The sequence below is a fragment of the Ochotona princeps genome, chromosome 4 (genome assembly GCF_030435755.1).
Source record: "Ochotona princeps isolate mOchPri1 chromosome 4, mOchPri1.hap1, whole genome shotgun sequence".
NCBI classification, from domain to species: Eukaryota; Metazoa; Chordata; class Mammalia; order Lagomorpha; family Ochotonidae; genus Ochotona; species Ochotona princeps.
Window position 1 is genome coordinate 85,607,558 of NC_080835.1, and position 12,922 is coordinate 85,620,479.

At 36.9% G+C, this 12,922-nt stretch overlaps 1 protein-coding gene across 3 annotated transcripts in view; it reads right to left on the reverse strand.

The window, feature by feature from the left end:
• Window positions 1–12,922, reverse strand: part of CEP126 (centrosomal protein 126) — a 56,799-nt gene that overhangs the window by 34,943 nt on the left and 8,934 nt on the right. For 2 of the 3 annotated variants that reach the window (XR_009245358.1, XM_058663991.1), the window contains exons 3-4: window positions 11,689–11,834; window positions 7,687–7,798 (exon numbers count right to left, since the gene is read on the reverse strand). Coding sequence is in view for 1 of the 3 variants with exons in the window: in XM_058663991.1 (XP_058519974.1) it covers window positions 7,687–7,798; window positions 11,689–11,834 (258 nt within the window). In the remaining 2 variants the exon portion in view is untranslated. Of the gene's footprint in view, window positions 1–122; window positions 261–7,686; window positions 7,799–11,688; window positions 11,835–12,922 lie in introns of those variants that run through there. The other variant, XM_058663992.1, reaches the window with a different exon arrangement.

Here is a 12,922-nt window from a genome sequence, read left to right on the forward strand (position 1 = left end):
AAGATTTTGTGTTTGTTTTTTGCTTTTACAGAAGCTACTCTTCAAAAATCTTCCAGTTCAGTCACCCTTCCCCGTAAAATATAGCTACATCTACAAAATATCTAATAAACTCATGTATTTACCTTTAAAGTTGTCGTCTCTCAACTTTTTCTTCTCTATTGCTTTCTTCTCTACTCCACTTTCTTCTCTTCTCTTCTCTACTTTCTTCCCCCAGTTAGGAGGATTGTAGGGATGGATAGGAATAAAAGGAGATAGGGAGGCAGAAATAGCAGGAGAGGAAGGCATGGGAGGAAACGAAGAAGAAAAAGGAGAAACTGGGGAGGAAAAAGCTAAGTAAGTCGAAGGCAAGCATGGAGAAGGGGATGAACACAAAGCAGAGGGTAAAACAGATGAATGAGGTAAGGATGGAGGAGGAGGAAAGGAAGGTGAAGGAGAAGAAAGAGTAGACGACGAAGAAGAAAACAGTGTAGAGAGTGGAGAAGATGTAGAAGAGGAAGACAAAGAAGAGGATGGAGAATGACAGGGTGGTGGACGGGAGACAGTTGAGGCAGGCAGCTGGTCTACAGGGATCTGGGACTGGTTTGAGAAAGTCGTCACTTGTGGAAGAGATTTCAGGACTGACTGAAAAGGATTCAATCTAGCAGAATGTTCAGGCAATGGACTGACATAAGAAAGAGTGGGGACTGGCTGATGAGGGGGGTGACTGGATAAACAGGAAGGCTTCAAAGCAGGGAGAGAATCCAAAGGGGATGGGGAAACCAATCGAGCTGGAAGGGAACGACGAACAAGGGCAGGCCTTAGAGTAGCTGGAGTAGAACGCTGGGCTGAAAGGAAATGTTTGGGTCTGAAGGTTTTGTAAAATAACTTGTTTTGTGAGTCAGGTTCAGGAAGGATTGGAGAACTTTGGGATGGGTGGGGTAGGTGGTCTGATGGGCCAGCCAGGCCAGAAGAAATAGGGAGTGGCAGACGAGGGAAACTATTAGAAAAGCTGGAAGTAACTGGAGGATGAGGAAGACACTTGATTGGATGAGATGGTAATGGGGCTGTTATAAAGGACTTTGGAAGAGTAGAGGGAATAGAAGCATGAATAGGCTGGTGGGTGGGAAAAAGAGTTGGGTAGCTAGGAAGAATGTGGGGACGATGAGACAGCAATGGGACCCGTGGAGGAGACAGCTGGTTAGGTAGATAGGGATCATGTGTGGAGACAGCTGGACAAGCAGGAATGGATCTGCACAGGCGGAAAAGCATTTGGATAGGCAGGCAGAAAGAGCCTTATTAAGACGGTTTCTTTGTGTGCTTTAACGTTGTCTCTCAAGTCATTCATGTTATTTTAATTCATGTTATTTTCTTCCCCTTGGGATCTAGGCATGATCTTTTTTACCAACAGTGTCCTTTCACACGGACTGAGAAATATACATTGCTTACCCAGGTTCCCCTTTTCTGATTTCTTGCTCTTACTTTCACTTCTTAGAGAAGTCTGCTAGTTATACAGAAACATGAATATAGGCTGGAAAAATCTCCTGAACAGCACAGGTGCAAAGGGCAATTAGAGATCAGACAAGTGCTTAGCTCTGTCCAGACTTCTCAGGGCAGCACGTGGTTCAAGATCAACTGTCTCACCCAAAATACATGGGTATTGGAGATAGATATCTAATATATCATACTACTAAAGTATTTAATACAGGAGCAATTATTCCCTCTTTTACAGTGTAGCTACCAGAAGGGAAACTTTGTGATAAGAATCTGGTTTTGATGAAGACTGATCACCCACAATATTTTTAATTTTATACTCTTGCTGATATTCTTATATCTCATTATTTCCTGAAGTAGTTTCTGTGTCTGATTCTTCTTGCTTAAGCATCAGAAGTCCTACACTTTTTCATACTTCTTCTCTTTTGAATGATCACATTGCTAGCATTCTTAATGGTAGGTTTTACCTACTACTAATATTTTCTACATTAGAATTGTCTTTAATGAACAGTGCTTTTTTGACAGCTCATTTTGTTGGTATTCCTTTATTCCTGAACATACATTTATATTCAACTGAAAATTTATCTCAAAGTGATAATAATTAATATTTGTAGCTTAATTATATATGCAATAAATGCAAACATTTCCATTAACTTAACAACTCATCCTTTATATTTTAATGTGTCATTTATATATAGCATTTTATAAATTACAAAGCACTTTTAAATACTTTATTCAATTTTGTTAGCTATCTATGGAGACAAGTCCATGGTACTTTCTCTTTATAACTGTATACATTTATGATCCAGATAACAATTTTGTGATGCATTTACACACATACTCACACCCATCTCCTGGAGATGGATCTCATCAGCAGTTACAGTCATAAAAATATATAATAAAACAAAAACTAAGTAGGTATTTTAATGCAGAATAAAAATAACTTCTTACAAAGATGATATATGCTATTTAATAATCCTAGAAAGATTTTCTGTAGTGATTTACTTCTTTGAGGTAAGTAAAAGTTGTTTTGACTTTTTGACATGATTTACATGTTTACTTCTTTCAGGTAAGTAAAAATTGTTTTGACAGTTTAACTTTCTAAAACTTCAAGCTCCTAAACATAATAAGAAAAATACCCATGCTCTCATTTATTTTACTGATTTTTTTTACTGAATATATCTGATTCATGCAAAGAGTAGTAATATGTACAAAACAAAAAAAAAATCTAAAGATGAAGAACCCTGTATTTAAGAATTTACATTATTTTATATTAAAAGATTTAAGGGTTATTTAAAAAGACTGAATTTGCTGTAAACCTCCAGACCCTTCCTAACTGTCATGCATTTTTCAGACAAGCTTTTCCTCGAGTACCCTAACATTATGCTGTCTTCACTTCCCTCAATTTTCATTTGTTCTTTGAACCCCTGCTATCTGGCTTTTATCCTACTATTTCAATGCACTGCTTTGTGATGAACTAACTTAGTAACTGTATATTTGGTCTTGACCATTCTTTCTTGACTTTAACTCATGTTCAACGGATTATTTCCCTACTTTTCTGGTTATCCTTTGAACGGTCTTGCTTGAGCTCATCTTTCTTCACCTGTCCTTTACATGTCAGAATTATTGAGTTATGTTCTTTTCTTACTTTACCAATACTCTGTATGTAATTTTATATATTATCCGTGTGAACTTATCTATAACCATGTAAGAATAAAGTGTTAACAAATTCCATTCTTCGTTAAGGACAAATTCAACTTTGGGCTAACTTTCTAAGTCTGGATTATTAGTATTATATTCTTACAAGTGAGCTGTCACTTGTTGGGGCTTGGTAGGGAAACAGGAAAGACTAGCTTCTCAATTGCTTTTTGGCTGCCATGAGGCTGCCTCCCAGTGAAGGACGCTGCATTTTTGGCATGCAGTGTTTTGTGTCCTCCTGTAAATGAAGGCAAGAATGGGTATTGAACTTATGGGAGCTTGATTTTTTAGTTTAGCTTAAGTCCATCACTGGTATATATAGAGCCATGGCTGTAGTTTCGCTATAATTTCACCAATCTATTGGTGACAGTCATACCTACCTATACCGACAGTCCAGATCTCTTGCCATGAGAATCTAGTTCCTGAATATCTCATACCTCAAATTCAAAATTTATAATTCTCTGTCCAATCATTACTCTCTCACAGTGACTTTTAGTGTTTTTCACTAAAAAATGAACACTCAATGTGAAATTTTCCTTCCACCTCATACTCCCTTATTTTGATAGATCATTTCACCATCCATTCAGTGATCAAAACTAATCTCAGGAGGCATCCTTAATTCTTACTAACCATTTTCCAGTTCTTAAACCATTACCAAAAAACATTGATTCTGCCTCCTAAAAAGTCAAGATTTTTGTTTAAAAAGTATCACTCTTCATGATTTTCCCCCCCAGGAAAATTCTACTGGCAATTCTAAAGTATTAATGAGTGATTTCTTCAGATCTTTTAACAATTGTATTTAGAACAAATACATTATAAAGGCTCTTGCTGACTTAATTCATGGCTTTTTCTCTAACCTATCTTCCCACAACTCTGTTCCCATTGTACACACTAGCCAAATTGAACTGCTTGAAGTTCCCTTAACACAACATGTCCTTTATGTTTTTTTTTTTAAACTCTTATGACTTTTTAAACACTATTCTTTACATCTGAAGTTCTCTCTGAAATTTTGTCTGTGATGAATATTTCCCTTATCTATTAAACTTGAGCTGAAGTTTATACCCTCTGTTAAATGTTCCATTATGTCTGTGGTGTTTCTCCATTTAAAATATTACTGAGTGTTTCCCACACATATAACACTGAAAAAAATAACAGAGGGAATACCAGCATGTGAAAGATTCACTGTGTTCTAGAACATGTCTAAAATCTAATTGCTACATTTCTTTCACTAATATTTTGAGATTATTTTTCACTTCTATTTTATACTTCTCTATCACTTTGCTAATTTTTGTGGCAGTCCCCATTAAGAGGAACACAAGTATATTTTCATATTGGAAGCATCAGACAGTATTATAATGTAATTTAATCAGGTCTCATCCACATGTGTAACTCATACTAATCCATGGCACGGCATAGAAAAGGCCCAGTCTCCAGCATATAACAGATTCTTAACACATTTCACATTTTTATCCTATTCTGTCTTTCTAGACTATGATCTGTTGCTCATCACATAGGCACTCATTCAAACATACTTGATCTCTAATCTTAAATTAAAAGGTTCTTTATCTCCTCCATTGTCTTATTATTCTTTAACCGAGTCATAATTCTTATATTTCCTTCTTACCATTTGTTTCTTAGTGGTGCTATTTTGTGCAGCTGCAACTCCACTGAAATTTCTCTGACAAAAACTGCTAGTGACTTTTTTATTGTAAATACAATGGACATGTTGCTAAAAATTATATTCTTGCTTTTTTTCAGATTCAATTTCCACTTGGCTCTGTGCTCCCGAGACTGAATTACTCCTACCTCTGATTTATGGCTGAATTTGGCCGATGGAAGGCATTTGCAGGAGATGGGAGAGTAACAGAATAAAGAGGCATTTGATAATCATTCCTCTGGCTTCCTCACTGCTAGATGTCTTTTAGCAGTGGATATGTTCATGAAGGTAGGACCACAGTCCTGTACAACAGCTCTTCTCCACAGCTATAACTCTTTTTAGCTTATCTGTGCTTAGTAATACTGACTTTGTTGTCAGTTCTGTGAGAGAGCCACTATCCTTTATTGCTTCCTAAACTTTTTAAATTAACCTCTCACTCTTTTTTTAAACACTTATTTATTTTTATTGGAAAGTCAGATATACAGAGGAGGAGAGACAGAGAGAAAGATACTGTCCCCAGATTCACTCCCCAAGTAGCCACAATGGCAGGAGCTGAGCCAATTTGAAGCCTGGAGCCAAGAGCTTCTTCCAGGTCTCCCACATGGGTGCAGGGTCCCAAGGCTTGGGCTGTCATCGACTGCTTCCCCAGGCTACAAGCAGAGAGCTGGATGGGAAGCGGGGCTGCTGGGGTATGAACCAGAGAGTGTATGGGATCTCAGTGCACATAAGGCGAAGATTTTAATCACTAGGCTACTGTTCTGTGCCACTCTCTTTCACTCTTCAAAGTGCTTCTTGTTTCTTGCCAAGATTCTGATTGATAAAACACCTTTACACTATCGATTTATATAGGAACCATTTGATCCCTGTTACGAAACACTACACTTGGTTTCTACTATACTACTCTCTCCTATAGTTTCTATGATTCTGTCTTTGTGATTTCCATAATAGCATCCTCTTCTTATCCTTTATCTGCCAACAGTCATTCTATCCACACCCTTCTCTGCTTGTACTTTCTTAAAGACTGCTGTTCTCTGGGGTTTCTTGCAGCACATATTTTCCATGGTTGATTATTTCATTGCCTTAGCTTTAAACATCTTTAATTCAAACATTTATCCTGAGTTTTAGACTGCAAAATTTTGACCATTTATTGAAGTAGCCTTCTTTCAGTTAATTATCTGTAACTGTTCATAATATTGAAACATCAAAAGAGCATTTGATTTTACTGATTGAATGAAAGTCCTTCATTAACTGTAAAAGCTCTCATGACAAAGAACATATTCATTAGCATAGAGATACACTTTTCCAATCTCATCTGTGATTCAATCTTTTATTCCTAGAATGCATCACACCATTGATTACACCTGCCCTTTGTACATGTTCATTGTAATGCCATCCATTTACTTGCTCCATAATTACTCCTAGTTTTTTCAAAGCTTTGCTGAAGAATTCTCTATTCCATGAGATCCTTCCTGAATCCTGGTGAAGACTAAAAGTCCTAATCAGGGGTACTACTGATGCTAATTATTCTAAAATGGAATAATATCACACACAAGTAACCAAATGCCCCAACTATCTTACTTCTGAGAATATATTCTAAGGAACCTAGGTCAGTATATAAATTATATACCTGCACTTTTATTGACACTTCAGCCCAACTGACAAGGACAAAGATACAGAATCTACTTAGATGTACATCAACTGATGATTGCAAAAAAGAAAATATGGTGTACATATACAATGAATGTTAGTCATTAAAAAGAATTGAATCTTAACATTTGAGCAAAATGGATGAAACTTGAAATCATCATGCTAAGTGAAATCAACCACACCTAGAATGATAAAGTTCATGTTTTCTTTTATATGTAGAAGTTTACTTAGGGAGACTATAAAAACATGTGGCAGTAATATTATTTGGCATGTTGATAGTTATAAATGCTATCTTCACTGAATTGTATTCTCTCATAATAACATAATCTCCTCTTCCTTCATTTTTGAATCCCATACTACATGTTAATATCTTTGCTTCTAAAAAGACAGTATTTATATGCATATTGTACTTACATACAAAATAAATAAACTATTAAAAAACTAAGTCTAGATGTTTTAAGATAAAATTTTGGCATTATTGTTACCTGAATTATAGATATCTTTGTTTATGCAAATGTTAAATATTATCATTACTCATTTGATACTATTTTATACTTCGAGTTATCATTTCATTTCTGTTTTAGATTGTACATTAGGGTTTAAATTGTACAGTGCTATACTTTTCTATATCTCCTTGTAACACTTGAAATAGTTCTATGTTGTAGTAATATTAAATAATACTTGGAATAAGTAAATGGAGAACACAAGGTACCAGAGGGTGCTCCGTGGTTGACTGGCCCATTATGCTTCTAGATGGTTCATTTATGTCATCCTGAAAGGGAGTCAGGAGACACTATAGCTTTTTTTTCTTGAGATATCCAGGTAAGATTTATGATGAAAATTCATTTCTACCACAGTTATTCTTTCTACCACTATTTATACCACTGTTAGTACAATTTTCTCTTCTCAGTGAATATGAATAATAGCCAGTACTAATATTTCATAATAGTTTTGATGATAGTTTATATAGCAAAATGACTGACTATTAGGTAGTATTTATAATGTGAAACACTTTCAGACAATAAACTGGAATTCTGACTTAACTCTCACAGCAATTTATACTCTATCTCAATTTAATTTGTGAAAACAGAGTTATCAGTCCTAAAATAGAGGTGAGGAGTAATTAATAATAAAGGCATATAAACAAAGAACTACAGAGATATATAAGTAGTATATCTAAAAATAATTGCACATGATAACTATAAATTACTTACTTCCAATTCACTGTTTGTCTGTAGGAAAATGGGATGTTTACTTCTGAATTAAAGTTAGATTCCTGAATTTGTTTCAGGGCTTCTTCTAACGGAGGAACTGGTTTTTGAAAAGCTAAGGGGAAAAAAAGGAAAACAAACAAAACCAGATTATGTCATTTTCAATATGTCTGTGTATGTAATTTGTCAATGATACAATATCTGCCTAAAACTTTCTTGAAAAGAAAGCACTCTTAGAGTAGTTTAAATATTTTAATTTTGACATCTAATTCCTCAAAAAAACCTGTTAACTCAAAAATTTCACTATGAATTATATGAAAAAAATCTTTAATAAATTCCTAGGTTTTCCATTCTGGCATGAAATCCCCTCTATCTTTTTTTTTTCTTTCTTTCTTTTTTTATTAAATTTATTCATTAATTACATTGTGTTGTAATTACAAAGAATCTGGGATTCTCCCCCCCCACCTTCCCCCCATGGTGGGTCCCTCCACCCCGCTGCATAACCATAGTTCAAGTTTAGTTGAAATTCCCTCCCTGCAAGTATTTGCCAAGCATAGAGTCCAACATCCCATAGTCCAGACAAGTCCAATTACTTATTGGGAAGACCCTCTCTGGTCTGAGGGCAGAGTCAGCAGAGTATCTTCCCGGTCAAATAAAAGCACTAATATACCATCTGCAACAATTAACATCGTTATGGAATTAATTGACATGGTACTGAGCAGTCAACATGTCAAAAATAAATGCGATTTCTTAACCACTTTCTGTGACCCCCCATTCACAGTTCAATTTTAGTTAATATACTACAAATGACATAATATCCATAACATAACATGATATGCTTAACATCATATCATATTAAATTAAGGCAAACATGTGGTATCTAACCTTTTGGGATTGGTTCATTTCCCTTAGCATTATGGTTTCCAGTTTGGCCCATTTGGCCATAAAGAACTGCATTTTGTTTTTTTTAATAGCTGAGTAGTATTCCATGGAGTAGATAAACCATAGCTTTCTTATCCAATCCTCTGCTGATGGGCATTTTCGTTGTTTCCATGTTTTTGCAATTACTGATTGTGCTGCTATGAACATAGGAGTGCATCTTGGTTTCTCATAAAACAAGTGTTCTGGATATATTCCTAGGAGTGCTATAGCTGGGTCATACAGTATGTCGATTTTGATTTGTTTGAATATTCTCCATACTGATTGCCATAGAGGCTGTACCAATCTGCAGCCCCACCAGCAGTGGAGTAGGGTTCCTTTTTCCCCACAACCTCGCCAGCAAGTGTTGTTGGTGTTTTTCAAACTACTGAAAAAAGAAATTGAACAAGATCTAGAAAGATGGAGTAACATCCCATGCTCCTGGATAGGTAAAATCAATATCATTAAAATGTCTATATTGCCAAAAGCAATATATACATTCAACGCAATACCAATCAAATTGCCCAAAACATTCTTCATGGAACTGGAAACAATGATCCAAAGGTTCATCTGGAAACACAAAAAACCACGAATAGCTAGAACCATCCTGAAGAACAGGAAGTTAGCAGGGGGAATCACAGTCCCGGACCTCTGGACATACTACAGGGCAGTGGTTATCAAAACAGCCTGGTACTGGCACAAAGATAGAGAGGAAGATCAATGGAGCAGAATAGAAACACCAGAAGGGAACCCACACAGATACAGTCAAATAATCTTTGATAAAAGGACAAACGATAATCCAGGCAAATGGGAAGGTCTGTTCAATAAATGCTGTTGGGACAACTGGCTGATAGCCTGTAGAAACAAAAAGATAGACCCATATCTCTCACCATATACTAAGATCAAATCTAAATGGATAAAAGATCTAAACCTGCATCCAGAAACCTTCAAACTTTTGGAAGAAAATGTTGGAAATACTCTGCAAGATCTAGGGGTAGGTCCCTACTTCCTAAGAAGGACGCCAAAAGCAGTAGAAATCGAGACCAAAATAAACAAATGGGACCTCATCAAACTAAGAAGCTTCTGCACAGGAAAGGAAACAATCAACAAAGTAAAAATGCAACCCACAGAATGGGAGAAGATCTTCGCGCATGACATAGGTGATAGAGGACTAATCTCCAGAGTATACAAAGAATTACAAAACAGCCAAAACACCAAAATAAACAAGCCACTCAAGAAATGGGCATGGGAAATGGGCAGACATTTCACAAAGGAACAATCCCAAATGGCAAATAAACATACGAAAAAATGCTCAAGCTCCCTGGCAATAAAGGGAAATCCAAATTAAAACATCAATGAGATACCATCCCCTCTATCTTTGATTTTGTAGTTTGATAGGTTTGTGACCAAATTAAAGATAGCTCTATAAAGAAAGGGGAGAATATGGAAATATCAAGTAACATTTCTTGAATACTATAATGATTTTTTTTCTTTTTAAAACAATTTATTTTTATTGGAAAGTCAGATCTACAGAGAGATGGAGAGACAGAGAGGGAGATCTTCCGTCCAATGATTCACTTCCCTTGTGGCCACAACAGCTGGAGCTGAGCCAATCCAAAGAGAGAAGCTAGGAGTCTCTTCCAGGTCTCCCACAAGGGTGCAGGCTCCCAAGGCTTTGGGCCATGCTCCATTGTTTTCCCAGGGCATAAGCAGGGAGCTGGATGGGAAATAGAGCAGCCAGGACATGAACTAGCAGCCATTTGGGATCCTGGAGGTTGCAAGGTGAGGATTTAGCCCACTAGTCTATCATGCCAGGCTATTATTATGACTTTTTAAAACTTCATTTGGGGCTCAGCGTGATAGTGCGCTGGTTAAAGTCGTCACCTTGCACGGGCAGGGATCCCATATGGGCGCCAGTTCTAATCCCCGCTGCCCCGCTTCCCATCCAGCTCCCTGCCTGTGTTCTGGGAAAGCAGTCAAGGATGGCCCAAAGCTTTGGGATCCTGCACCTGTGTGGGGGACCTGGGAGAGGCTCCTGGTTTCAGATTGGCTCAGCTCCAGCCGTTGCGGCCGCTTGGGGAGTGAATCATCAGACGGAAGACCTTCCTCTCTGTCTCTTCTCCTCTCTGTATATCTGCCTTTCCAATAAAAATAAATAAATCTTTAAAAAAAACACTTCATTTGTTTGACATGTGGTGATCAAGGGCTTGACAGAGACAAAAAGTAAGTATTCATTTGCTGGTTCACTCTCCAAAAGCCTGCAATGACTGGGACTAAGCCAGGCTGAAGCCAAGAGCTGTGAGGTCAACCCACATCTCCCATGTGGGAGGCAGAAACCCAATGACTTGAACCTTCACTGCTCACTGCCGGAGTCTACATTACCAGCAAGCTGGAAACAGAAATTTGAGGCAGGGATTGAACACAGGTACTTCAATGTCGGATGTGGATATTTTAACTGGTGCCTTAACATCCAGGTTCATTGTCCACACCACAGATCTTATTTTCAAGTACTTTACAAGTATTAACTAAGGTAATCATCACTATTGCCTAGGAAGCAGATGCTATTTTAATTTTACAATTGAGGAAACCAAGGCAAAACCAAGGAGGTAATTTGTTCAAGGTGATGCATTATTATCCACACTCACCCTGCTCTGCATAACCTCTCTTCCAACTGGATATAATGTATGTACTCTTTCCCCAAAGCCTTTGAATGTAAATTTTTGCTGATGGTATGTTGGAGCTTTTAATTGATCGGGATGATACTCTGCTGGCTCTGTCTTCAGACCAGAGAGGGTATACCTAAGAAGCCGTTGAACTTAACTGGACAATAAGATGCTGGACTCTATGTTTGGTACATGCTTGCAATGGGGGAATCTCAACTGAACTTGAACTGTGGTTATGCAACAAGGTGGAGGAATCCACCATGGTGGGAGGGTTTGGGGAGGGCTGGGGAGAATCCAAGTACCTATGAAACTGTGTCACATAATACAATGTAATTAATGAATTAAAAATAATAAATAAAAAAAGGAAAAAAATGAAACTATCACTTTACTTTTTGTTCTTATATTAATCCACAAATAAAGGCACCTGCTCTCCTCCGCTGAGAAAGAGGTATATGGGCACGCTGAAATTTTTCAGTAACTTCTTCAAGTTTCTGTTTTCTTTCTTGAAGAATTTGTTCTCTGATTTGGTATTCTTTTTCTTCTTGTTCTTTTCGTTTTTCTTCAAAAGCTCTATGTTTAAGACATAAAGCAGATAACAGAAATAGGCAGTAAGTAAAAAAATCACAACAAAGGAAATAGCTTCAAAACATTATGAGTTTGTTAAATAATGTTTACATTTCAAAAGTTACATAGAACATTTTAAAGTTAGCTTTTATTTATTGAGAGGCAGGGAGAAAAATGGGGAAAGGGAGAGATCTTCCACCCATTGCTTCATTCTCCAAAACATCCACACAGAGCTGAACCTTCCCCAGCATGGAGCCGGGTATTCCATTGGGGTCTCCTTTGTGGCAGGCAGGGATCCAGGTACTTTCATAGCTACTGCCTCTCAGGGTGAACATTAGCAGGGCTGTGCAGTCAGAAGCCAGGACCAGATCCTAGGCAGTTTGATGTGGAATGTAGGCGTCCAAAGAAGCATCTTAACACTTGTGCTAAACTTCCTTCCCACACTTAGTACTTAAAAAAACAGGTACTTGATACGAATTTAAACAACTTTGTGAATAGTAACTCAAGGTTAGTTGCAAGAGAATAATCAGACCCATTCTAATTTCTGGAAGGTCTGAATAGCTGTTCCCACCTCCCAAGCTTTGCATAACAAATTCTTTTCTAAAAACCAAACCAAACCAAACAAAAAATTCTTTTCTAAGGAAGCTATGCTATTTTCTGTAATGTGAAAATTAGATAAATAATGGGACATTCAAGAACTACTGCGTCACCTTTTCTTTTAGACCAAAGGTTTAAAACTAGCTGTCGTATCAAGTTTGAATTGTGATAAAAATAAAACTATTCATATAAAAATGTTAATTTCTAACTTCTCTTGAAAGACTGGAAGATATGCTAACATAAGATTCTTATTCACCTATAAACTCCTCTCCTAATTCTTGTCATTCCTTTTTTCTTAACTTTTCTGTTTTATTTACTCCTGGTGAACTAGAGAACTTTCGTTTTCTAGATAAGCAGCTTGGTCTCAAAACATTAATTTTGTACTTGGAAAATATGTGTGTGTGTATCTATGATTTTAATAATTATCTGCTGGAAAATGAGAAAAATGGAAACGCAAATTTGTCAACTCCCTCAAAGAGGATTTTCTAAATAAAGGG